Source organism: Eschscholzia californica, unplaced genomic scaffold (genome assembly GCF_041429995.1).
Source record: "Eschscholzia californica isolate CP2 unplaced genomic scaffold, dmEscCali1.0.p SCAF_4, whole genome shotgun sequence".
Lineage (NCBI taxonomy): Eukaryota > Viridiplantae > Streptophyta > Magnoliopsida > Ranunculales > Papaveraceae > Eschscholzia > Eschscholzia californica.
In genome coordinates, this window is record NW_028238461.1 from 51,637,282 (window position 1) to 51,663,680 (window position 26,399).

The 26,399-nt window shown below is 37.1% G+C and overlaps 4 protein-coding genes and 1 long non-coding RNA gene across 9 annotated transcripts; 3 read left to right on the forward strand and 2 right to left on the reverse strand.

Moving 5' to 3' along the window:
- Nucleotides 1–4,625: 4,625 nt before the first annotated feature.
- On the forward strand, nucleotides 4,626–9,356 carry LOC147545871 (aldehyde dehydrogenase family 3 member F1-like). 3 transcript variants are annotated; one of them, XM_086673128.1, is made up of 11 exons: nucleotides 4,626–5,175; nucleotides 5,344–5,412; nucleotides 5,881–5,977; nucleotides 7,014–7,220; nucleotides 7,486–7,610; nucleotides 7,762–7,866; nucleotides 7,954–8,126; nucleotides 8,303–8,393; nucleotides 8,492–8,641; nucleotides 8,877–9,150; nucleotides 9,250–9,356. In XM_086673128.1, the coding sequence occupies exons 1-10, from the start codon at nucleotides 4,963–4,965 to the stop codon at nucleotides 9,120–9,122; spliced, it is 1,476 nt and encodes a 491-aa protein (XP_086529254.1). In that variant the 5' UTR covers nucleotides 4,626–4,962; the 3' UTR covers nucleotides 9,123–9,150; nucleotides 9,250–9,356. The 3 variants fall into 3 exon arrangements, with proteins under 3 accessions (XP_086529254.1, XP_086529253.1, XP_086529252.1); XM_086673127.1 differs by having other exon boundaries at nucleotides 8,877–9,138; nucleotides 9,214–9,356; XM_086673126.1 differs by having other exon boundaries at nucleotides 8,877–9,356.
- Nucleotides 9,357–11,982: 2,626 nt separating this feature from the next.
- LOC147545872 (uncharacterized) lies at nucleotides 11,983–15,449 on the reverse strand. 3 transcript variants are annotated; one of them, XR_015239709.1, is made up of 3 exons: nucleotides 15,360–15,449; nucleotides 13,006–14,730; nucleotides 11,983–12,910 (listed from the first exon to the last, which is right to left on the reverse strand). It is a non-coding gene; the product is annotated as an uncharacterized LOC147545872 (long non-coding RNA). The 3 variants fall into 3 exon arrangements; XR_015239708.1 differs by having other exon boundaries at nucleotides 13,006–15,073; XR_015239707.1 differs by having other exon boundaries at nucleotides 13,006–15,089.
- LOC147545873 (NAC domain-containing protein 68-like) lies at nucleotides 12,128–13,642 on the forward strand. The gene is made up of 3 exons (XM_086673130.1): nucleotides 12,128–12,305; nucleotides 12,439–12,722; nucleotides 13,021–13,642. Exons 1-3 carry the CDS (start codon nucleotides 12,128–12,130, stop codon nucleotides 13,411–13,413), a joined length of 855 nt encoding a protein of 284 aa, XP_086529256.1. The 3' UTR covers nucleotides 13,414–13,642.
- A 248-nt stretch (nucleotides 15,450–15,697) lies between the features above and the next one.
- Nucleotides 15,698–19,902, reverse strand: LOC147545874 (rhamnogalacturonan I rhamnosyltransferase 4-like). Its single transcript, XM_086673129.1, has 8 exons — nucleotides 19,316–19,902; nucleotides 18,692–18,759; nucleotides 18,459–18,547; nucleotides 17,889–18,054; nucleotides 17,480–17,769; nucleotides 17,051–17,255; nucleotides 16,658–16,815; nucleotides 15,698–16,373 (listed from the first exon to the last, which is right to left on the reverse strand). Exons 1-8 carry the CDS (start codon nucleotides 19,590–19,592, stop codon nucleotides 16,121–16,123), a joined length of 1,506 nt encoding a protein of 501 aa, XP_086529255.1. The 5' UTR covers nucleotides 19,593–19,902; the 3' UTR covers nucleotides 15,698–16,120.
- Nucleotides 19,903–22,036: 2,134 nt separating this feature from the next.
- On the forward strand, nucleotides 22,037–24,416 carry LOC147545875 (transmembrane emp24 domain-containing protein p24delta9-like). Its single transcript, XM_086638335.1, has 4 exons — nucleotides 22,037–22,344; nucleotides 22,424–22,642; nucleotides 23,928–24,004; nucleotides 24,094–24,416. The coding sequence occupies exons 1-4, from the start codon at nucleotides 22,159–22,161 to the stop codon at nucleotides 24,236–24,238; spliced, it is 627 nt and encodes a 208-aa protein (XP_086494461.1). The 5' UTR covers nucleotides 22,037–22,158; the 3' UTR covers nucleotides 24,239–24,416.
- The last annotated feature ends 1,983 nt before the right edge of the window (nucleotides 24,417–26,399 follow it).

Here is a 26,399-nt window from a genome sequence, read left to right on the forward strand (position 1 = left end):
TCTTCCAATTCATCTCTTGGACAACAGTAGTCTCCCCCGGAAGAGAAGAATTGGATATCGATGAGGAAAAATACATCTCATGTTCAGAGAATGTTACATCCATAGTGACAAACGATTTACGAGTAGGTGGGTGATAACACTTGTACCCTTTCTGATGAGGAAAATAACCGACAAACACACACTTCAAAGCACACGGATCTAGCTTTGTACGTTGATGTTTAGGAATGTGAACAAATACTACACATCCAAACACTCTAGGTACCAAAGTCAACTGAGAAGGTATAGACACATATTGAGAAAGTTTCTCTAGTGGTGTTTTGAAATCCAACACTTTACTTGGGACACGATTAATTAAATAAACTGCAGATGTTATAGCGTTCTCCCAGTAAGTTGGTTGCATACTAGCACCAATGAGACTTGCACGTGTCACTTCAAGTAATTGACGATTTTTCCGTTCTGCTACACCATTCTGTTGAGGGGTATGTGGACACGTGGTTTCATGAATAATACCATGTTCTTGAAAATATTTTCTTAACTCATGATTAACAAATTCACCGCCGTTATCCGAACGAAGAATCTTAACCGTAGTAGAAAATTGTGTTTGTATCATCTTATGAAAAATTTGAAAGCATTCTTGTACGTCATTTTTGTGTTTCATAAGATATAACCATGTCATACGGGTACAATCATCAACGAATATTAGAAACCAACGATAACCAGATACTGTAGATACCGGAGCAGGCCCCCAAACATCAGAATGAACTAACTCAAAGGGTAACAAAGTTTTATTTTTACTAGAGTAATAAGAAGCACGATGGCTTTTTGCTAAAATGCAAGTCTCACAATTAAAATTTGAAATATCACAACCCGAAAATAGACGAGGAAATAAATATTGTAAGTAACCAAATGAAGCATGACCTAACCGCTTGTGCCATAACCAAATCTGATCTTCCTTAACATGAGATGACCCTGTTACTGCTAACCCTTTTCTGATGCAGACATCATCCACATAATACAACCCCTTTCTCTTAGTACCACGCCCAAATATCTCCTTGCTGTTGAGATCATGAAGTAGACAAAAACGAGGATACATTAATACTAAACAATTTAATTGCTCAGTCACTTGTGCCACAGACAAAAGATTATTAGATAATGAAGGAACCAGTAATGTGTGCTCAAGTGACAACGAGGGTGTTAAATTAACAGTTCCGGATTTAGTAACGGGTACAGATACACCATTAGCATTATCAATATGAGAACAGTGAGGTGCACCAGGATTAAATAATATATTAGCATCATAGGTCATGTGATCCGTAGCTCCAGAATCAATGACCCAGCCAGGATCCTTTGAAGCATCAGAGGAGAGAAGAGCGAAACTACCTGATTGTTGTATCAATTTTGGATCAAGAAGAGAGACACCAGAAACCGATGGTTGTGTATCAGAAACAGAATTCACTTCTGGATATAATTGATGTGGTGTTGTTGCAATAGCTGCTTTTCCTCCACCCTTCTTATTTTTCCCTTCTCGTTTCCGTTCATTGTAACTGTCCCACCAGTCTGGATATCCGTTCTTCTTAAAACAATTTTCAATTACATGCTTAGAACTACCATAATGTTTGCATCCTCCTGACGGACCATTAGGTAAAGATGGCCCTGAAAGTTTAGCAACCATAGCCATATTAGTATCAACATTTAGCATCGTGTTTCGGCGTTGCTCTTCACCCCTAACAATTGCAAAAGCCGAATCTAAATTCGGAAATGGATCTGTACGAAGAATATCACTTCGAACACGATCATAGACATCATCTAGGCCTGCAAGAAATACATAAACTCTATCTTCCCCAATTTCCTTCTGTCGAGCAAGAACAACATCAGGTTGTGTAAATTGAATTGGTTTACGGTAATCCAATTCATCCCAGATAGCACGTAAATCAGCAAAATATGTTGATACAAGTTTACCAGTCTGTCTCATCTGCATAGATTTACGTGTTAAATTGTAAATTACTGACCGGTCTGCTCCTTCAAAATAAGTCCGAGAAACAGCTTCCCAAATGGCCTTAGCTGTTGGTAAACGAATAAATAAATTCATCACATCTGGTTCCATAGCACCAATAAGCCATCCTTTAACAATTGCATTTTCCATACACCATTTATCATAAATAGGATCTTGTATTTGAGGTTCAACATTTCTTCCATTAATATAACCTAGTTTACCTCGTCCAGCGATAAACGTCTCAACCACTTGTGACCAAAGTGAATAATTGATACCATTCAATTTTACACCATAAGGAATAGACATAGGCTCACTAGTATAGATAGAGGATTGTCCGGTGGTCATAGTCTGAGAACCAGACGGAACTGTCATTGACATATCTGATGAACCAGACATCTTATAATGTAGGAAGTATATAATATATATTGATAATAATAAAAGATGATTTATAATCAATATATAACACAACTAACCTTAATAGTAGAGATAATGGATGACAAGCACTGTCAACGACACCAAAAGAAATTGAAGATGCCAAAAAAAACTTCGTACCTAATCAAGATTAATACAACCTAGATCCAGAAATACTCTAGATCTGGACACAACCAAACCTTGATGTTATGATAGTAAAAGTGACCGTCGGTGATGTATTCTCCGATAGTCGACGTAGCGGAAGCGTAAAATTTTTAAATAACCTGCTCTGATGCCATGTTTAATAGAGCAAGATTGATTTTGAATGATACTTTATTCATCTCATATGAGGAGTATATATAATGTTACATGATAGACAGGAATAGAAATAACGATTAGGTATATGTTAACAATTTCCGAATACTGGTAACTATATATTTACAGATAATACTATTTCCTATATAATAATATTATTTCCTATGTAATAATATTCTTTCCTATATGATAATATATTGGGTGATTCACGTTTCCATGATTCACGCCAACAAAACATCTGCCAAGGATTGAAAGTGACCATGCACCTATCATATTAAAATTAAACAGAAACAAACCTAAAGGAAAACCTCCTTTTAGATTTGAATCCCATTGGTTACAACACAGTGATTTTGAGGAAGTGATGGAAAATGAATGGGCGGCGATAAATGGAAGGGTTATCGACAAATTGCCGATACTTGCAAATCGATTAAAAGAATGGAGTAGGAATAATGTGGGCAATTTATTTCATCAAATTGAAGACTACAAGAGAAAATTATTAGAGATACAAATGGAAATACCATCAACGGAAACAATAGAAGAAGAGGAAAAAATACAAACTAAACTTGCAGAACTGTATCAAATGGAGGAGAAATTTTGGAGCCAAATAGCAAAGAAACAGTGGATGCAAGACAATGATAAGAACACAAAATTCTTTCATCTGTCCGTCTTGAATCGAAGGAGAAAGAACAATATATTTGCCATCAGATTGGGGAATCAAACATGGACTTCAAATCCAGTTGAAATTGCTAAAAGATTTGTTGATTATTTTTACAGGTTCACAAGGGAGGAAGGAGTAACAGATATTCCAAATTCACTAGTGTTGACTGAATCTCCAGTACAGAATGAAGAAAGCGATCTATTAAGTAAACCACCTACCAAAGAAGAGATATGGGATGTAATCAAGAACATGAAGTCTTATAAAGCTCCAGGACCAGACGGATATCCAAGTTTATTCTACAAGAAGTGTTGGCGGATAGTGGGGGATGACGTAACTAACCAGATACAAGGAATTTTTGAAACCGGAGAGATTCCAGGTACAAAGAGCAAGAAGGGTCACTTTGATGTTGGATGAAGTGAGGATTAATGTTGATGGCTCATTCAAAAATGGAGATGGAGCTTCAGCTGTGGTGATAAGGAGTTATAACAATACATTCGTAACAGCAGAATCCGAATTTTATAATGCAGGTAATGCACTTGAGACTGAAGCAAAATCTGTTTTAATGGGATTAAAATTGGCTAGGAAGCTCTTACATAGAAGAGTGGTGATAGAAGGAGATTCAAGCACGATTATACAAGTTTGTCAAACGAATAATGGTAAGGCTCCTTGGCAAATTAGAAACATACTCAAGGATATTCAAAGTGAAACACAACAATTCGAAAAGGTGGAGTTTCATCATATTTCTAGAGATCTCAATGAGATTGCTCATACTTTAGCAAAGGAAACATTAACTCTTAAACTATGTAAGCAATGGGAGGAACTAGAACCTCCTGATTGCATTATGAATTTGTTAGAATTGGAGAGTAACACAAATGTACTTGAAATTTCAAATGAATAAATAAGGCTAAAGCCTATTTCATCAAAAAAAAAAAAAAAAAGTACATATACTCTGCAATGTGTGTGTTTCAGGTTCAATTTCATGGAAGTGCAAATCCTAAAATATTAAATTTGAGTACAAATAAAATAGTTTAATTAGGTTTTAGGTCATTTAATTCTTATGACTTGAGACTATTTAATCTGTCGGACTTTAGACCACTAGTAATTTGACAGTTATCGTGCTTATCATATAGTATCGATAATCGATGTATCAATATATTACATCATTGTAGTCAATATTCAAAAAAACAAAAATAAATATAAACCTAAATAAAAGAGGCTAATGTATACCGTAACACATTTGTCCTAATTACAAGACAAAGTTTTGTTGGTTGCACATGTCTAGGTACGAGGAAGTGGTTCACATTCAAACAAATTAAGTTAGTTTTTTTCCATGTATATTCATCAAATCTATTTTACCAGCCTAATTTGGCGGTACTCTATTTATGTGACATAATAATGCACAAAATTGGACGACAATGTAGTAGTTGAGATATAAATGCAGTATGAGTGAATAAAACGTGACCCATGATCGAATAGTTTGTTGGACTGATTTAATGAACAACTATTTCTGATTGTAATAAGTTTTTCCAAATTGAGTCTGGTTTTAGGGAGAGAAAGTTAGAATTAGAGCTCTGAATTTATCCCCATGGGAGGTGTTGGAGAAGGAGGAGGTGATAACATTCAAAAAGAGGTGGAAGAGTTAAGTGAGAGGTTTAAAAGTGGGAAGACAAAGAGTAGTGAATGGAGGAGGTCTCAATTGAAAGGGATACTAACTTTACTCAAAGATCAAGAAACACAAATCTTTCTTGCTCTTAATCAAGACTTGGGTAAACACCATGTTGAAGCTTATAGAGATGAGGTTTGTCATCTTTGAGAAAACCCTAAATTTATTCCTCACTAAAATAGGTTATTACAACAAAACTAAATAAAATCATTAAAACCCTTCATCTCTATCTTTTTTTTTTGTTGACAGTCTTCACTCTTCATCTCTAACTTGCTTCATTGTTTTTTGCATGTGCTTGTGTAGGTGGGTCTGTTAGTTAAATCTGTGAATTTTGCCTTGGGGTGTTTGAAGCAATGGATGAGCAGTAAAAAGGTGAAACTAAGGTTTTTTTTTTTTTTTTTTTTTTTCAGGAAATTAAGCCGAAGATCCAATTTTAAATTTTCTTTTGGTTAAAAGGACAAGCTATATTTTTGTTTTATTAAAAACTCAAATATTTGTACGTTGTTGGGTTAAAACCCCGATATTTTTTACAAAGGGGTTGCAACTTGCAAGACCCCCCACAACTGTTGGAATGCAGTTGTAAAGTTGTTGCAAAGCGTTGTAAAGTTACCGCAAGGTTTTAGAAATTAAAAAAATTACTCAGATAGCTGAAGACTAAAAAAATTAACTAGTCATTTTTAACCAAAATCCAAAATTTTTGTGAGTTTTCACCAAAATTCCCTTTTTTTTTTCATTTTAGGTTTGATCTACAAATTTTTATTATGGAAAAATTCAAAGTGAAAATGAATTATTGTGTATTATTCAAATGGTAAATTTATGTTAGTTTTGTATTTTGGGCAGGTGGAAGTGCCATGGGCTGCATTTCCAACAACAGCTGAAATAGTGCCCGAACCACTTGGTCTTGTTCTCATTTTCTCTTCTTGGAATTTTCCCTTTGGTTAGTACATATATATACTTTCAGAATTTGTATTGTTAAAGTAGTTGAAGTAAGGCCTCAAAAATTTGGTGAATATCAGTACATATAAAGTATATGTTAGTATAGTGTTAAGTTTGTGGTCATCCAACTCAAAACCAATTGGCAATGAGTGGAGAGGACCTATACTTTATATTCTTAGTTGCTAGTTACCCATTCTCCCATGTAGGACTATTCTTATACGCCCCCTCACGTGTGGCGTTCTTTGAGCCTAACACACGTGGCGTTCTTTGAGCCTAACACGAGTGTTTTTTTTTACGGGTGACGTGGAAAACGAGTGGTTTTTAAGCCTATCACGTGTGGGCCTAGCTCTGATACCATGTTAAGTTTGTGGCCATCCAACTCAAAACCAATTGACAATTGAGTGGAGAGGACCTATACTTTATATTCTTGGTTGCTAGTTACCCATTCTCCCATGTGGGACTATTCTCATATATAGTCCTAATCGCTTGGAGAAGCACCGACAACGTGGATTGTAGGTGCGGATGCCACTTGCACAGTGCATTGGGCATGCCAGGCCTTTTAGAGTGGACTCGGGCACACTGTTGGGAACAAAAACCCGGCCCACATGGTAGTGCCTGATTTAGACAACACACAACTCGTTGTAGGGGAGGATGCTAATAGCCCCATACCTTGGACCATGCAAGGCCTTTTCAAGTGTGCTTTTGCTCACTGTCAAGAACAAATCCCTTGGCGCACGTGGTAGCGCTTAATTTAGACAACATCACACAAGTCGATGTAGGTGCGATGCTAGTGCCTAGTGGCTCAGTACCTTGGTTCTGGGCCATGTGAGGCCTTCTAGAGTGGGTTGGGCTCACTACCAGGAACAAAGTCCCGACCCACATAGCAGAACCTAATTTAGACCACATTACACATGTCGATGGGGGTTGGGTCACCATAGAGCAAACTAAATGGCTTTGGTCTGGATTCTTTGAACTTGCTCATCATCCAGCAACCACGTCGAAAATGTCTTAAATCCTATCGGCTTTAACGATGATAGGTCTAGCCTTAGAACCGATGATAGGAGCAATAGCTGCAGGAAACACCATTGTTCTTAAACCTTCAGAACTAGCTCCTGCTTGTTCTTCACTTCTTGCAAGGATCATCCCTATGTACTTGGACACAAAAGCTGTAAAAGTTGTAGAAGGTGGTGCATCAGTTGCAGAACAGCTGTTAGAGATGAAATGGGATAAGATCTTCTTCACAGGTACTACTTAACAACAATGTTTCATCATATTCTAAGGTTGATCATCCTTTTCAATTCATACTCAATCTTTAGCATGATGTAGACATTGAAAATCTCGATCTAAACTTTGGTCTGGTGAGTATTTTTTCTTTCATTCCAATAGTTTTGTGGTTCCGTTAAAGTTTGATATTTTGAAGATATTAGGTCTAATGGTAGCCAGGGTAGCTAGCTTACTAGTAGTTCCCCTTTAAACAAAGTGTAATAGTTTGATACCTGATCCGTGCAGGGAGTGCAAGAGTCGGACGTATCATCATGTCTGCAGCAGCTAAGCATTTAACACCTGTTACTCTAGAGTTGGGAGGAAAATGCCCTGCCGTCGTGGATTCCCTCTCGAGTTCGTGGGATAGGAATGTATATACTTGTTCCTTGTGATGTTGCTAATTTCCTGCCTTTTATATACTCCGTCACCCGTGCTGTTTACCCAATACAATCTTGAGTAAGTAATATCATGTTTTGTCTGATCATTAAAGCTCTTCTTTTTTCGGCTATGTTGAATCACAAGGTTGCTCTAAAAAGGATCATCGCTGGGAAGTTTGGAGCATGTGGTGGTCAAGCGTGTCTAGGAATCGATTATGTACTTGTTGAAGAAAATTCTGCTCCTCAATGGGTATATATTTATGTAGTATCTCTCAGTTCTTTTTTTCCCAAGTTCATCGATCAGGTTATATTAAATATACTTCATTATATTATTCAGATTGAATTGATGAAGTCCGTGATCAATAGAATGTTTGGAGATGACCCAAGCACAACAAATAGCATCTCAAGGATTGTCAACAAACAGAATTTCTTAAGATTGAAGAAGATTCTCAACGAACCTGCAGTAAAAGCTTCCATAATCCATGGTGGTTCTTTCGACGAAAACAACCTGTAAAATTTCAAAGCCTATAATCTTTGTCTTGGTCATTATCTAAAAGACTTTCTTTGCTAGTTTGTAGATGACATACAACTTCCGACAATACATTTGTACTCCTTTAGCATTTGGATACAAATTTTTCGAGATTCTACTTCTAATGAGGAAACTTCTCTTGCCATTTTGGAGATAGGTTCATCCAGCCGACGATCTTGCTAAATCCCCCACTGGATTCTGAGATCATGACAGAAGAAATATTTGGTCCATTACTTCCGTTAATAACTGTACGAGTTTCCTTAATCAGATCACCCGTAAAAGCGATTATGATTTTTCAGTTCTATTTCATTATCTAAATAATTGATTCTCTTTTCTGATTTTGCAGTTGAAGAGTATAGAAGACAGTATTGAATTCATAAACTCAAGGCCTAAAGCTCTAGCAGTATATGTCTTCACCAAGAATGAGACATTCAAAACAAGGATGAAAAATGAAACATCATCGGGAAGCTTGACATTTAACGACGCTATTATTCAAGTACATTTCTATGAAGTAACAACTATCTAGGGGGTGGGAAAAGAGCTCAATACACTGACACATTCGGTTGAGCCCGTCATAGCCCATGAACATCCAAAGAGTGCCCATCCGGCCCGATAATTTTTGTGGGCTGGGCTCATGTACAAAAGACTCTAGAAGGGCCTGCTGGGCTTGGGTCCGAGGTAGTTTTGAGATCCTAGAATAGTAATCAACTGCTTTTTGTTTTGTTTTGCAGTATACTTGCGATACGGTTCCTTTTGGAGGAGTTGGACAGAGTGGGTTTGGGAGGTATCACGGGAAATTCACGTTCGATACATTTAGCCATGAAAAGGCGGTAATGAGAAGAAGCTACATAAGTGAATTTTGGTTTAGGTTTCCTCCATGGAATGCTAATAAGTTGCAGCTTCTTAGACTGGCTTATAGCTTTGACTATCTTGGTATACTTCTTCATTTATTGGGTTTCAAGAGATCTCATGATTAATCTATATATAGCGAGAGCGAGAGAGAGAGCGAGAGAGAGAGAGAGAGAGAGAGAGAGCGAGAGCGAGAGAGAGAGAGAGAGAGAGAGAGAGAGAGAGCGAGAGAGAGAGCGAGAGAGAGAGAGCGAGAGCGAGAGAGAGGTTCGGATCTTTCTAAGTAATAAATAAATATAATGGATGAGACCATGGTTCGGATCTTTCTAAATAAAAAGATAATAAAGTATGCATTTAGGAGAGGTTCGTTTCTTATGAGTCTTTATGAATATGAATTGCTCACTCCCAACCGGCGGAGCTTAGTTTACAGGGAGGGTGTGCGTATGGTTGGCCATACAGGCTATGTATCCAGGCCTTAGTAAATAGTCTATAGCCTATTTATTGGGCCTCATCCACAGCCTCCAGGACCCTGGAACATAGCCGGGGCTGGTTGGTACCTTGGCCCATTTACCGACCGTCGCTCAACTTGGTTCGCAAAATAATAATGAGAAGGAAGATAAAGACATTAAGTTATAAAAAGGTCAGACTGAGTTTGACCAATAATATAGTATATCCGAAAAGCTCATAGATAGGTAGATGACAGAAGGCTGATAATGTTAGATATATTCTAAACCTCAAGTTTATCTTTTTTCTGTATAATAAAGTTTATACACACTATGAGTTAAAATGGGTCATTTTCAACTAAGGAACCAAGTGATTGCATCAATTTAGTATCTGGTTTACAACAAAGTATATGGTAGAACAACTGGCATATGGAAATGGTTAATAAACAAATTAAAACTATTGATTAAACCATTCAAAATGAAGTCATGTCTATGAAATCTACTAGGAGCAAATCACTCCCTTAAAACAAGTCATACTACGATGATGTTTTCTATATATCTGATTCGTCCGAATGACTGATCGGCCTACATCAAAACTTAATACAACATTCATAATCTAAACACCACGCTAAAGCGTTTATTTTACTCTTCAAGCCAAACCTTTGATCTAGGACCACTGGGACCCCGAGTGACATGGGACCTTGCAGCCTCAAAGATAGAACTTTGTCTTATAGATAGCATATTCGTTTTTATATTGGATTGGACAGGCTTTAGATCGAGTAACATAAACCTATACTTGATGACTAGTGGATTGGGAGAGAGTCTGCTGGATATTATCAGTTAAAATGAGCCGACGTACAGTTGGGGGCTAAGTATTTGACCAACGACTAAGAAAATGTTCTATTTTTCAGGTTCAATGAACCACATGCCCATTTTAAATAAGTTAAGAAAAAGATAAGATAAAAAATAAAAACTTAGATGCCTCCAACTCTAACTTTTGAAAGTTCAACAAAAAAAATATCAAAAGCTGTTCATTTATCATACTACTATGGTAATACTCTGTTAATACCTCACTCTTATCACTAATTAATTAAGTACTCAAATACGGGTTTGTATGTTTCCACCCAACATCACGTCCGCACAAAAGTATAGTCTCGAGACTCAGGAATGATCTTCATTTCCGAAAAAAAAAATGGTATGAAACATGATCTAATGAATTTGATCCCAAAAGTTACCACTGTTATTTGAACAATTGTACTAGTATAAAATTTCACAGATCGTCCGCCATCCTTTGGTGCAGTGGTTTCACACCCCTCTTAACTCCATGAAGTTGTGAGATCGAGTCTCGGTGGAAGCAGTGCCATCAAGATTTGTCCTATGTAATTTAGGCTATAAATAATATAATAATTTGTCGAACTTTAGGCCTCTTTGTGTTGGGTTTAGGCCCCTTTCATTCTTGGTTTAAATTAGGCGGTTATCGTGCTTATTACATCTACATGATGTATCAATGTCTTGTAACGACTAACATAGATCATAGTCGAATTCTCAAAATAAAATGCAAAAAGTATACTCAAACCTTCAAGAACTCCCACTTGAGTCGCATGTGGAAACCCTTGTTTCTCTCTCCTCTCGCATGTCCAGTCACGTAGAGAGAGAAACTCTTGTTTCTCTCACATGCGGTTCAAGTGGGAGTCCCAAGAGGCAGGTTGTGTAGCCTTGTTATTTCACAGATCAAGTCATAAACTATTTTTAACAAAAAATACAATTCATTTCTAGCAAACTAAAATAACCTAAGTCTTAACCTCTACTCATGGAGCATTTAGATTAAATTCGATTAGGTAATATCAAATTTTTTTATGTATCAAATGTACTTCCAAAAATACCCAACACGTGCATTAAAGTATTATTTTCGGTACGCATTGGATGATTCTCACACTAAAGCACGCTCACGTGTGAAAAAGCTAGTTATATATCTTCATCGTAACCTTAGTTCACAATTGTGGTCCCATGAAAGTCCGATAAAATTATAAAAGCATCACGACTTAAATAGTCATCGACCTAACAATCAGAGTGTGACAAAGAAAGAATTTGGCCGATTTATCTAAAGTTGTAAATTTATTAGATTTTTTTTTCTTTTTACAGAGGATCATATGTAAATTTCTAATATAAGGACAAAATAGTATATTAATAAGGTAGTTAAGAGAGATAAGCTTGAAATTTTAACCTAATACCATTTGATGGTGACACTTTTAATGGTAAATAAATATGACTTTTCTTCCAGCTAACTGAAAGGTGTATATCTTTAAGTTAGTAACTTTTGACTGAATTTTAGGTCGGCCATCTTTTTTCAAACCACTTGACCCATGGCCGCCATAAGAAAAGACCATGGGTCCCAGCCAGTTGTGCAACTGGCTGAACCAACGGTTCATAGAATCCTTCTACTAAGCCACTAGCCACTAGCCACCAACCACTAGTACAAAAAAAAACAATTACTTATTAAAATCAAAACGCACCCACGTTCCTCTTTCCTCCTAACCAAACTGTGGGTCCCAATAAAATATCAGTCTCTTTATATATATGCATGTATACTAAATATCATTTCTCAAACAGCACAAAATAAAACATCACAGAGGAGGAATCTAGCAAACACAAGAACAAGGAGAAGAAAGAAGAACAAAAAATCAAGAATCATGAGAAGAGAAATAGATTTGGAGGCTGAGTTGAATCTACCACCTGGTTTCCGATTCCATCCGACAGACGAAGAACTCATTGTTCATTACCTTTGTCGAAAAGTCGCTTATCAACGTTTGCCAGTTCCCATTATTGCAGAAATCGATCTTTATAAATTCGATCCATGGCAACTCCCAGGTACTTGGAAACAAATTTCACAATTCATCAGTATTGAGTTTGTAGTCACTTCTTCTATTCTCACAGTTTGGGTGTTCTTTCATTGCTTTATTAACTTGTGTTTTTTTGTGTTTGTTTGGAAATGGATGAACAGAGAAGGCTTTGTTTGGTACCAAAGAATGGTATTTCTTTAGTCCTAGAGATAGGAAGTATCCGAATGGTTCAAGGCCAAACAGGGCAGCAAGAAGTGGGTACTGGAAAGCGACAGGAGCTGATAAACCGATTAGACCAGTAGGAAGCGAAAAGCATCTAGGTATAAAGAAAGCACTTGTTTTTTACTCAGGAAAAGCACCCAAAGGAGTTAAAACTAATTGGATTATGCATGAATATCGTCTATCTGAACCAAAGCGAACTTGCAATAAAAGCAGCAGTTTAAGGGTAAGCTTTCATTATATTAGACATACATTTTTCTTATCTTTTCGCATGCTTGTAGCTATCCAAACCATTCTAGTTTCGAACTTCTAAGAAAACTTTCAAAGCTAAAAACGACATAAGAGATGGATGGATTACCTTCTCTTCTGCATGAAAATCTCTTGTTCTCTCTTCCCTCTAACAGTTTGTAGTACCTGTAAGAAAATAAAAATTAAAAACTATTTTCGGGTAAATGAGCCAAGAATATTTGAATGAAAACGTTGTATATAAAAAGAAACTCATCTAAAACCTCTGGATTTTGCAGCTCGAAGGGTGGGTTCTGTGTCGACTTTACAACAAGAAGAACAATTGGGAAAAGACTCAGAACTTAAGGGAAGAGATATCTCATGAAGAAACTATTGACTCGTTCATGGCTGTTGAAGAAACAAGTTCATCAGATGTAGAAAATAATTCACAAACTGAACTCAATTATCAGAGTGTTTCCCAAGGCAATCCATCTCAAACTGTAGGAGTTAAGCAAGAAAGAAGGATGAAAGAGGAAGACAATGAATGGTTTACAGATTTAAACCTCGATGATTTGAAAAATTCTTTCACTATGTCTGATGCCACAACTATACTAGATTCTACGTTCCAGGATTACTTATTTCCAGGCTTCACTTCTCCGTATATGAATGCTACCAATCTACAACCATTTTGAACTATTCTAGAAGTTTCTTATTTGTTGACAGAGTAGGAAAATTGCATAGGAAAATAGGAGTTAGGACTCCATTAGTTTATGTAGAATTATATTACAAAGTAACCCCATCCCATAGAGTAGGAAGGGGTAGGTAGAATCGACGATTGAAGAACTAGTCTATTTATACATTTGAGGAGAAAAATTGTGTACATATGCAATAATTATTTCAATGCAATCACATTATTCACTATTGATCGGTATAATCAAGGAATAGAGCTCGATAAAACAGAGATCAAGGTAAAAGTAATAGTTAGACAAAAAATCAGCAATGCTTTGAAGGACCTAAGAAACTCGACTGACTTATTTTCAAACTTCCAACAAAAACTCCATTTGAGGACTGAGACTTCAGTCTCCAGACTAACTCCATAGTTGAAATTGAGGCTTAATAGGCATAAGTTCAACCATTAAATCATATAAGTTTGTTTTACCTATCTACCTGCAACACTCTATAATTTATGTTAGCAAACATAATAAATCATGGTCTCATACAACAGGGAGATCCGACAAATATATTTGATTATGTTAAGTTTGTCGGACAAAGATATGTTGTATGAGTAGAGAGGTTTATAACCGGTAGGGATCCATCTTCCAAATCCTGCAACCTATGTACCAACACGACAAACTTAATCTATATTGAAAACTATGCTCATTTAAACCCACTAATTGAAACCATTTGGGGGGTTGTATTCTTGAGAAAACATCTACACAAACATTTAATGTGGATAAAGGAATGTCACGCACCTGCTACAGAAATCCTCCCCATGGGCATAATTTAAACGAGAAATCTATTTGCACCAAGAATCAGACACCACTCAGCTTGCGAACTATAATATAATAGATATTCTAAAATCCCCTAGAAGTAAAATCTCTCCCCTATGTTACCTTCTCGCTGCTTGCGAAAAAAAAAAATTATCTGAGAGTTTCGTTTCAGAAAGTGATGAAGTTCTTTATCATGGAAACATGATAAACTAGCTTGCCTTTAACTTATCTATAAGGGGGCCTGCAATCTGGTTACTAGACTCCCAAGGTTGAAGCTTTTCACCGAGTTTTAGCTCCGTCAAAAAGGACGTTTTTGATGCATATACCCATTTGAGCCATACTCCGACTTACCGATAACAAAGAGACCCTGTACCAAGACATGTGAGCTTCGATTATGGGTCACTCTATACGCACACATCTCACTCCACAGCTTGGAAGCTCCATTGATTTTCTATCAACACCTCTTCACCAATCCTTTTCATCTCACCCAATAGCTCCTCTACCACCTCTTCACCAGTCCTAAGGATGGTGAGAAAGGCATGATAAGTCATCATAGATAGTGAAAGAACCAAAACCATCACATGTTAAATTATCGTGTCGACTATTTCAATTTATCGAATTTTACACCTAGCCGAAAAGAAATATGTGAAAGCCACATCCCAGTCAATCAGAGCACTAGAAAGTAGAAAGAACCTAACACCACATTGCTCAACCTTTTGTTTGCTTATGGATCAGTACTACCAAAATTTCATCAAATACCCCCATTCACCTCCACCCCGGGGGTTAAATTCTCTTCTTTAACAGTTAATCTCACTTCTTCTATATCATCATCAACAGTATTATTTTGATCACCATCTCTTTGCTGAATCAAATTAAACCTACCCAAAGTTCAGAAGTAGAATAACTAAAATGACAAAAGAAAAACTGAGAAGGTATACTAATTTTCGATCAAACAATGAAAAATTGTAGTCCAAGAAGGCATAAATTCACAAATTTCAATGGCATTAACAATCTGGGTAGGCTTAAAACATGACGATTCATTTAGGGCAAGAGCAGAAACGCACATCAAGAAATAGAAACTGAAGATATAAACCACCTTAATAATAGAAAAAGGGGATTGTGAAAAAACTAGGTTTCAGGGGAAGTACCTTTACCGATTCGCATTTGCTCGTGTTGTTTGCCGGAAAAGAAGAGAGGAAATAATATCAAGGTATAGATGTTTTCCTGGAGTATCGCCCAATGACTCTTCCCTGCGCATACAGTTCTAATATCATTGCCATGTGGAGGATGACGTGGCTAAAAGTGCAGATATTATAGACCCATTTTACAGGTCAGCATCCATCATCATCCAACCAGGTGAAAATTATGATGTTTGTGTTGGACATTTCCTGATGAATGTTGAGCTAATTCAAGAAGATTTGGACATTGAACCAATTCAAGATACATCAAGCTTTCAACAAAAAATAATTCAAGATACATCAACAAATTATGAACAAGTTGTATATTTATTCTGAATTTATTCCTCTCCCAAGGACAAATGTTTTCTTAAACAAAACTCAGCAAGTCTGTGTAATAACTGTGGTGATGGAACAACAAGAAATTGTTTATACACCAAATCGAAGGAAAAAAAAAACGGGGAGTTGAAGATGATGGGGTTCTTGGAGATCACAAAAGGCTCCGACCAACTCAAAGTTTTTCCCGCTCCCGATAATTTATCTACGTATTACACGATTGTTGTAGGAAGGACCAGATTCAGAGCTTCAGTCTGTTTTCACCGTGATCCAACATTTTCTTCTACCCGTATGTCTAGCTGGAAAACCTCGTCGTTCTGTACATTGAAGCAGATATGGTATCAGAAATTGAAGGGCTAGTGACTGAACAAGCTAGCAAGCTATCGGCACCCGGTGTTTTAGATGATGCTGGTTCTAGATTCAGGATGGAAGGGCCCAAGGCATTCCTGAGGATTTGAATAAAAGTAATCCTCTTCCTTTGGTCGGTCAGGTATGACCTTTCTTGTCATGGGTTGACCAATTCGGTGTTCGTGAACATGTCTCACTGCATTTGAGAATTCATCCCATGACAGTGTTTTGTTCCTGTACAAATCGAGCAGCTCCACTAGTTCTCTTCTATCCAATTGGATGGTCTTTCGGAAGCCCAGATACCTATAAGAAGAGATAAATAAAATGAACAACAAGGATATGGGAGGACAAATAAATGTCGACTAGATATGAACCGACTTTTGTTTTCAACTACCATATTTAATGAGGTTCACTATCGGCTTATTTTAGGCTTTTAGCCCAAGTATAGAACAGCAATTATGTAGTTATCGTACTCTGATGAAAAGAACGGTTTAGACAAACTAACTCTTGATTTCAGTACTAAAACAAAATCAAGATAGGAAACACTAAGAATTTGACGAAAATTATAACAGTAGAAGATAAACAACCTCCTGTGTCCCTCGACAACTTTTGCCATGTTTCCATCATAACTGGGAACGAAAACATCACTTGCAACAGAGACCATGTAGTCGAGTGCAGCCATCTGAGTTGAATGGTTCTGGAATGGTCTCAGGTCATCGGGGTCAAGGAGCATTTCCTTCCTCACCTGAAACAAAGAGATAACTAGAATTCATAATGGCTATCAGGGCTATCGTCCTGACTCATAGGGCTTGAGCCATGTTTTGCCTTACCAGAGCAAAGTAGGAAACCGTCTCAGGGCTTGATGTTGTTTTCACCATGATCAAAATCTTCTTTTTTCAGAAGTTATGATATCAAAAATTATTATAGTTAAGCGTTTTTAAGCCCTCATTAGTCATTACTGCATAAGAGACAACACTTACTATATTAGGATATGCAGCTCGTAACGCAGCTAATCTTCTTTGACTGCCGTAGATTTCACCAGAAGCAACATATATTCGAGTGTCCCGTGCGAAATCTAATGCTTGCAAGACCAATGCAGTTTCTTCTGGTGTAAGAGGACAAAGGCCCTCAAGTCTCTTCTTCTCTGATACTATTTCTTTCTCCTTCCACCAAGGATATGCATACCTATAAGTTCGCAGATATTTTAGTGAAACTAGGATCTTTTTATCGGATTAAATTGGATATTTTACTCCGTAAATATCAAAGTATCTTATGGTTAGTCATTTAAAAAAAACAATTAGAATGGTCAAGAATCGTATCCGAACAGATGCTATGAGAGGAAAATGAGAGTTTTCATTTTGCACCGCATTATGAAGTACTGGTTCGATATAGCGCAAGTTAGCACTGACCTCATCTTTGTCAGCTCCTCAGTCTCCTTCGAAGAGCATCCATGTGTACAGCCAGAAAACGCCAGCATATCCATTTCATATCTTAAATGGAGAACAACAAAAAACCCACTCTTCCGCAGAATTGAGATGAGCATGGTTCCAACGGCCTCAATCTGAGGAGTGAACCTCAATGCTTGATAATTAACACGACATCGTAATCTTTGAAGTTGAAGCGGGAGACCATTGTTAGCCAAGCGAGCGTCCGTTTTATTGAAATGAATGAGTTTATGTTTGCGAAATAATGGTAAGATCTGCATATGAAAAACTGCTTATAGGTGTTTCTTTAGAAGACCAATTGGATAAGAAAGATTTATAAATCAACATTGAGCATCTTTTTTATTGAAATGAATGACTATTATTTTTAATGTACCTGTTTCATGTAATATCTTTCATTTGACCAGCTTACAGGAGGCATTGAGATCAAAAGGGACTTCCGACTCTTCTTGTTTACCTTCTTCGGGAGAGACTTCACAATATGAACTTCATCTCTTAATGAGTTAATGAAGTGCTTGACATTAAATATATCCTTGAAATCACTGAGAAAAAGAATGGGATATGTATTAAGATTGCATTCTGGATGTTATAGAACAGCTAAAGTGGAAACTATTTTGGAGAATTATTCCTGTCAGATTCAAGGACAAGAAAACTTAAGGTCACACGAATCAGGAAAAGAGCGGGAACAATCAATCATCAATTATATACTAAACTTTCGTTTTTCTTTTCCATGGGTCAGTCACATCTCAAACCATATGCAGCCTTGGAAACCGACCTTCGGTAAGTTTCTACTCTTAAATGGAAAGACAAATTTTTTGAGGACTTGGCATCCTCTTGGCAATGAGAAGTGGAAACCCCTCCTATTGTTGTAACAGGGCATTCCCTTTTTTTCCGTATATATAAATTTCAAGTCAAATGTGAAAAAAGTATTTGATAAATTTTGTACCTTGGATCAGCCCAAAACGATGTTTTGTCGAGCTGTGGTATCAACAGTGTTAAGTTAAGGTAACGGGCGACGGTCACCATATCACATATCTGCAAAGAACCAATTTCATGAATTGAGAATATTTCAACAATAAACACCAAACTATGCATCAAAGTAATTCGGGTTCACAAAGTTAAACCCCTGAAATCATACTGAGCCTAATGAACTAAAGAAAGTAGGTAAGATTAACAAACCGCAGCTCGCATTTGGTTCAATCCACCGTTGCAAGACACTCTTAAATACCCATTGCTTTTGTAAATATCTGCACAAACACAAAGAGGGTTATTAACATAAGAACACATTTATAATGTATGTAAAAAGAAATATCGATAAAAGTAAATAAACAGATTAGTAGCTTTACCGCTATTAACAGAAAGCAGTGAACTTCCCACAAAAGCATCTCAATAGATCATGGGTAGCACCAAAATGTTAGTGGTACTATACTAGTTTACATAATTCAACATTTCCTTTGTCATTTTGGTAATCTTCTCTCGTCTAGACTCACGAAATTACGATTTCTATACTTGACTATTCAGTTAAAGAAAGCTAGATTAATCAATTCTTGAGTATATAATAGGGATGCTAATTTTGCTATTTATACCTAGTTTGGTTGGGTGACATCTTCACTAACAGATCCAAAATTAGTAGTGTAGAAATTAAATGGTATAATTGTACAAACTGTGTGTCATTTCAATTATTATAAGATCTACTGAGGCTTTTCTCATAATGCTGCAATACACAAAACCCTAGAATAGGAAATATTGCAGACAACCAAATACCTTAAAAGCTTAGTTTATCAATAAAGAGATGGAACTTACGTTTGGGTAGAAAAGGAGGAGAAGTGAGATCTTTATTATTAGTAGTAAGAATGGAGAAGTTAGTGAAATGATGAGTGGGGTGGGAATGATGATCAAGGCAAGAAGTTGGCCATTGTTTAGTCAAATGTGGTTCCACCATTGAAGTAAGTTGAATGATCCCAGTCCATACTAGAATACTTGTACTTAATCTAAATAACCACACTCGAATCTGATAACCATATACACCACCACCACCATTAATCCCACTTCTCTCTTTCTTACTACTACTACTCTCCATATCTTTCTCCCTCTCTAAATTTCTATTCTCTTTTGATGAGAGACCATGAAAGGAGAGAGAGAGAGAGTGTGTGTTTTGTGTGCCTTTCCCCTACTTTTCCGACTCAACTCAAGAGCCTAACTGTTTTCGTGGTTTAGTGGGAATCGGAAGTTTTGCTTGGTTAGTCAAATCCAAATCTACCCACTTCATCCCTATTTCATACTTCAACTTAAAGTTGACTCCATCTATATCCCACCCCTCAAAAATGGCTTAGATGTGTAGTATGAAAAATGCTATTTGTACGTTGTACCCAAAAAAAAAAAAAAAAAAACTTTGACATGGCTAGGGGTGGGAATCGGGCGGGTATGGACGCCCACGGATATACTAGCTTCGGGCTCAGGCGGGTCGGGTAGATTAGGTGTTTGGCTATTAGGGTAGCTGGACGAATCGGGTGGGTACTTTTCAAAATTCTCTTACCCACAGCCCGCCCACACCCGCTAATATCGTCGGGCCATCCGGGTTCGGGCGAATCGGGTGTCGGGTTAAAAGCTAGCTTGATTAAAGTTTCCTACCTGATGCCGTGATACAACTCCATATTCTCAGTCCAAACCTGTGTTATAGAAGTGATACACACTTCACTCTCAATATTGGATCCGAGCAACGTAGTTTGATTAAAGAAAAAACCTCCTACCCCGTTATAAAGCTTTGAACCAAACTCTCACATGTAAAGGGACAATGTGGGACTATGTGAAATCAAGTTACCTTGAGTTGGAAATCTTCTGTGGAGATTTGAAGATAGTTCCAAATTGGGAACAGAAGCAAATCTTACATGGAGATAGACTTATAAAGCCAACCCCAACTCTTGGATCCCAGTTTCATTAGTGCTCATATCAAATAAGACATAATTAACACTAACTTTTGTGGGCGCCTAATGGGCAATATGACTCGGGCTCGGGTGTGGGCGGGGGTGCGGGTAAGGCCTTCCACCCGTGCCCGCCCACTATTTTTCATCGGGTCGGGCGGGTTATGCCCGTTTCGGGCATGGGCGTCCATGGGTTGTTTCGGACTCGGGTGCCCGTAGTGGGTAGCGGGCATCCGGGTAAAAATCCCACCCCTAGACATGGCAGACACCTATCGAACACGCTAGGTAGAGAGAAACTATTTGCTCGTAGTCTACCGATATTTAATTGCATCAACTTTCGTTTAGTAATTAGTCTTATTTTCAGCATATTAGAGGGCCTAAAAAAACGTTCAACAAAAAAAAGGAGGGCCTAAAAATTTTGACATAAAAAATGCATACTAACACTAGTTTGCAATATTCGACAATGACATAACATCTTTTTATACTTTTAATTTTTGTTTCGTTAATAGAATCTCAGAACCACGTATTCTAGGAGAAAACCTTTACACTAGAGCTTTTTTTTTTGTTGAAAGAAAAGTACAATCAGGGACCACTCGAACTGAAATAATTAGCGAAATCCTGGAAAGAGCGCCAACAACATCGACACTGGTTTTGCCTGCCCCATTTCGCTAAGATGTCTGACTATTGTTCTGTCTGGTCGTATGCGTAAAGATGATACTTTCAAACTTGTCTTTGAGAGCGAGGATTTTGTCCATATGTTTCCCGGATTGCCATTGAATGGATGCATTAGAGTTGTGGAGGTATCTAATAACGTTTTGATTATCACTTTCGATCTAATATATTGGATGCATAAGTCACATGCCCATTGCATTGCATACATGATTGCTCGACATTCGCATTCTTCTGGATTTTGTCCTCTAGTGGTGTCTGCTACAAAACTGGCTTGTTAATCGAACATTATACATCCAATACCTGCAGGTTCAATGAGGGAGGTGAATGATGCATCTACATTGATTTTGAGGTATGGTGTTGCTGGCGGCGTCCAAGTCATTTGTTTTGTCTCGCTTGGTGTGGTTGTTTTGGTAGAACTCATGGGTGTCATGCCTTTGATTTTAGTGATCACGTGCATTGGAGATTGTTCCTGCAATGAAAAACATTTTTCACATCTAGCTTTCCAAATAAACCACATTATTCTAGCATATAAGTTAACTGTGATCGTTTCAAGATCGTTCCATTGTAGAATCCAGTCTCTAACATTGGTGATATTATCTATCATAATATGAAATGAAACCAGATGATCTCGCATAACAGCATTGAAGTAATACATGAGTGATCGTTTCTGTGTTGTCACGATATGGACACTAGAGTTAGAGTATTGAATTTCATATTCCGTAAAGTATAAGCAAAGCATTGAAAAGGATTTCCCACCTTAAGACTCCTCTTGGATTTTACATCTACAGGCCCAATATTGAGTCGTTAAGAAGTACTGGTCGGATTAAATTTGAATCGCAAGAGCCTACCCTTTTATCTCAACTAGTCCGACGTGTCTAATGATTTCCACGTCATCTGCTTTTTAAGTAACGTGTACGTGACATATAAATACGTGACCCATTGAGTAGTTGACAGCTCCCGCCGGTAGTACAGGATCAGAGTAATTAATTCAGTCTACTTGCCGCTCCAGTATTTGGAAATCCTAGAGAGAGAGAGAGAGAGAAAAGGAGCCAAATGTTGTATCTAATCGTTCTGCTTTTGTTCCTTTCTCTACCAATCCAACTTGAAGCCCTAATTTTCGACCTTCAATCAGGTCGAACTAAGTGCATTTCAGAAGATCTCAACATCAATGCCGTATCCCACACTCACTACCGTATCACTTCTTCCGACCCCTCTCACCACTACAAGATCTCCGCTAGAGTGAGTGAGATTCTTAATTAAATTTCTTAACTGTTTTGTTCTTGTTTGATTGATGATTGATCTAGGGTTTGTTTTGCAGGTCAGTGCCCCAAATGGGGAAACTCTAAATTACTCGGAGGGTGTTGAATCAGGGGAGTTTGCATTTACTGCTACTCAAAATGGAGTTCATATGATCTGTTTTTGGTCTCCGAATTTCAATCCTTCTGAATCGATTTCTATCGATTTTGAATGGAAATCAGGCATCTCTATCAAGCAATTCACTACCAACAATGCTGTGCTGAAGAAAGAGAAAGTCCATGTAAGTATAACCTAGTAAAGATTAAGAAAACATTTTAACCAAAGTTTGAAATTTATGTCTTAGTTTAATTAATAAATATGGTGGAGATTCTCTTTTGGTGGGAGTTTTGGTGCCTCCTCATTGGAAATGCTCCAAGTTTTCTTTTTGGAATACCATGTTTTTGAAACACATTCTTTTTGCCCTATAGTTGTAAATTTGTTATAAAACTATTTGCAAGAGAATGTGCATAAAAAGAACAAACGTGAAGGATGGATTTTTATGATCCTCTGATTATTAGAATGGGACAAAACTCAATAGGCAAGAATCCTTACATCAATTGTCAAATGGAGAATGAAAAGATAATTATTGTTTCCTAATCCAATTATTGCCATCTATTGATTTCTTGTTACAAAAACAAAATCCATCTGCATTTGTTTAAGTACTAAACCTAAGGAAGACATTACGTATTGCTATCTCATAGTTCATAATTGGCTTCCTCTGCCATAAGCTAAGGGTTTTGCAGGAAACTGTATTTGGAGTTTCTATATGACTATATCTAATGAGCGTTTGAAATGGTGATCACCTTTGCTCTGTTATTTTAGATCAGTTTGATCTGTCTTTCACAAGTATATTTAATTCAGCCTGATTGGTTAGTAAAATGAAGTGAAACTAGTATACGTCAGGACATGAATAGTTGGTCCTATATTGAAACTGTACTAGTTAAATGTGGATTTTGAAATTGAATTACAAGTTCACAACACTCTCGGCTATCCCAGTTCATATATAAGGTTACTGAGCTCCTTTAGTATACTAGTAGTCTACTAGTTAGATACTTTCCATTTTACCTCCAAACACCGTGCTTGGTTGGTTCTAGCGTAGAAATGGTTAAAGAGATCATTTACTACCGCAATTATACATCATTTGCTGCTTACCCCAAGACGGACGGCCAAACACCCAAGGGTTCTCAAATTCAGAGTAAAAGTTTTTGTTCTTTTGGTCTTCGTTTTGATTTTTGAACAAGTGAGACTAGGACCTAAGATGATTATTGACCTGTTCTATATATATAGTTACGTACATAAAATAGTAGATATGGTGTTCAAAAGTAGTGGAGAGAAGATAATGGTGAAGGTAAGTTTTCTTCCGTTTTTCTTGTTTCCCGCCCTGCAGATTAAGATCTGTTTTGGGTATTCTTTGATGATATATATTCTAAAAGTAAATGCTTTCATTCCTGAAATCATTAATAGTTGGTTGTAGACTACTCTCTTCCGGTATCATCCTGATATCTTACACCATAATGCCCCTTCAGACAATGGAGCTAGAGTTGAAGAAGCTGGAAGAATCAGTTCAGTTGATCCATGAAGACATTGTGCACCTAAGAGAAAGGTAAAATTATCTTATCTCATATCAAACTTGGGAACTTGAAACTTGATTCTTAACTTTTTTTTTTTTTTTTTTTCTATTCTGTGGATTAGGGAGGAGGAAATGCTGATGCTAAACCAAACAACCAACTCAAAAATGGCCATGATGAGTCTGCTATCCTTATTTATTTGCTTGGGAGTTGCAGGTTTACAGCTATGGCATTTGAAGGCCTTCTTCGAAAGGAAAAAGATTCTTTGACAGCTTCAAAGAACTGTAGTGAAATGTTTGTATATTTACGCCAACCAAAGTATGTTTCTCTTTCTATTCTTTATCTCCTTCCAATATATGAAAAGAAAAGGTAAATACAGAACTTGTATCAAAATATTTCATGTAAATTTGATAAAATACTAGTAATATACAGGAACCAATCATCTTATGAGTTTTTTTAAGCAAATGCTATTAGAATTGAAGACGTACTCCGGTGTTCTATAGGCGGCCCCATTTTTGTTAAGGCACCTCCTTTTCACTTGCAACCCCTCGAAATTTGGCTGTAGGAGCCTAGGAAGAGGCTGATGGCAAAGAGAGCAAGTGTTTGAACCCCTTAGCTCCTTAGACGTAGGAATAAGGCACCCCACCACGACCTTTGACTTGGACCCATGGGCCCAAGTAAGACTAGAGCCCATGTGTCAGTGAGCTCATTGAGGATGGGGTTTACCTAGCTTGACGGTTTGGGCCTTCTATGAGGCCTAATTGAACTCCACACGAACATCTTATGGGCACCTAAAATAATACAGTGCCTAGTCCTGAATAGCTTGCCTCTGAGGTTCGCACCGGACTGTTTGAACTAGTAGACAGATATTCATGTTTACATAATCGACAAACAATCGAAGTAGTCATAAATTAAGGGGAAGCTATGAGACTATATGTTTGTCTCGAAAAGAAAAACAAGTAGGGCTACACATAACGGTGACATATTAAAGCAAGGTCTGTTTATTGTTATAAATTATGAGCTGCTTTAAAGAAGCAGGGACCTGGTTTTGCACCATTAAGATGAAAGTGACTCTTCATCAACCAATTGATTAAAAGCTTTTTGTGCAGAACCATTTCCAAGTGGGAATAACTCTGGTCCGGCCCGAAATATTTCTAACTTAATACGTTGAGTTATTCACTCTAATGACAAAAAATTTTAGGGGCCTACCCACAACAAGAGGAAATAACGAAGAGATCTCTTCTTCGACCACTCGCACTACTTGTATAAACATAAACAGAAGTCTAAAAAAGTGAAGTAAAATTCTAATGTCTTGGTGTTTATTGATTAACTAAATTATAGTAGTGTTAGTAGAGTATCGAGTGATGATGAGCTTAGAGAGGTAGCAATATAATTAGCACATTAATAAAACAGAGAGAGGTTAGCACATGGTAATCTAATTTGATATCTCATACTGAAGATACTCTTCACGTTCTACTAAACTTATAAACTGTTTTAGAAAGAAAGAAAGTGTGTGTGTGAGAAAGAACTGACATGGATCACATGAAGAGGGCCGGCCGGCCAGATCAGAGAAAGTTAAAATACAACAAAACCAGTAGCCTAGGTTTATATTATAATATGCCGCTGGTAATGGTCGGGTGGAGTAGGGACTACTAATTAGAGTCACTCGGAATCTTGCGCTTATTATCCACAAATCTTTTTTGTTCTTCTTTTTTTACAGATTGGAATCTTATATCTATTTAATGTTACTTGTTTCGTACACGAATGAATGAAATTTATTAAGTTTAAACATACGTCTTGAGCTGAAAAAAACATAAAAGCGGATTGGGGAGATGATTTTTGAATAATCTGAATCAAAGATAAATATATATGTTAAGTTTGTGGTCATTCAACTCAAAACTAATTAACAATAAACAGAGAGGTCTTAGACATTATATTTTTTGTTGCTAAATATATATTTCCACATTTAGGACTATTTTCATAGTATGCAAAATGGAATCTTGTTGACATGAGAATCACACGACCTAGAGTTAGTAGGCCACATTCTCAATTGGGATTGTTTTAAAAAAACAAAATCAATCCTCCAAAACTGAGACAACCTTAAGGACGCATAAGAAATCTAAGGTATTTCTTCTTATTTTTTTATAAGGGAATCAGGAGTATTTCTCCTTGTAAATTCGCCACTCTTTAGTAGTCGAAAATGTTTAAGGCATCACGAATTTCTTCTACACATTCTAATCGGTCTTTGGAGACAATGATCTTAACGTCTGGTAGCTCAGAATGGTTAGGATTATAATTGCAAATGGATCAACTCATTTAACACGACATGAACAATATATGCGGACTTTTTTCTGAAAATGTGAATTTTACTTTGATTAGGTGGTAAAACACACATAACCAGCCCTTTGTTGCAGTCAATAGAATGTTGTT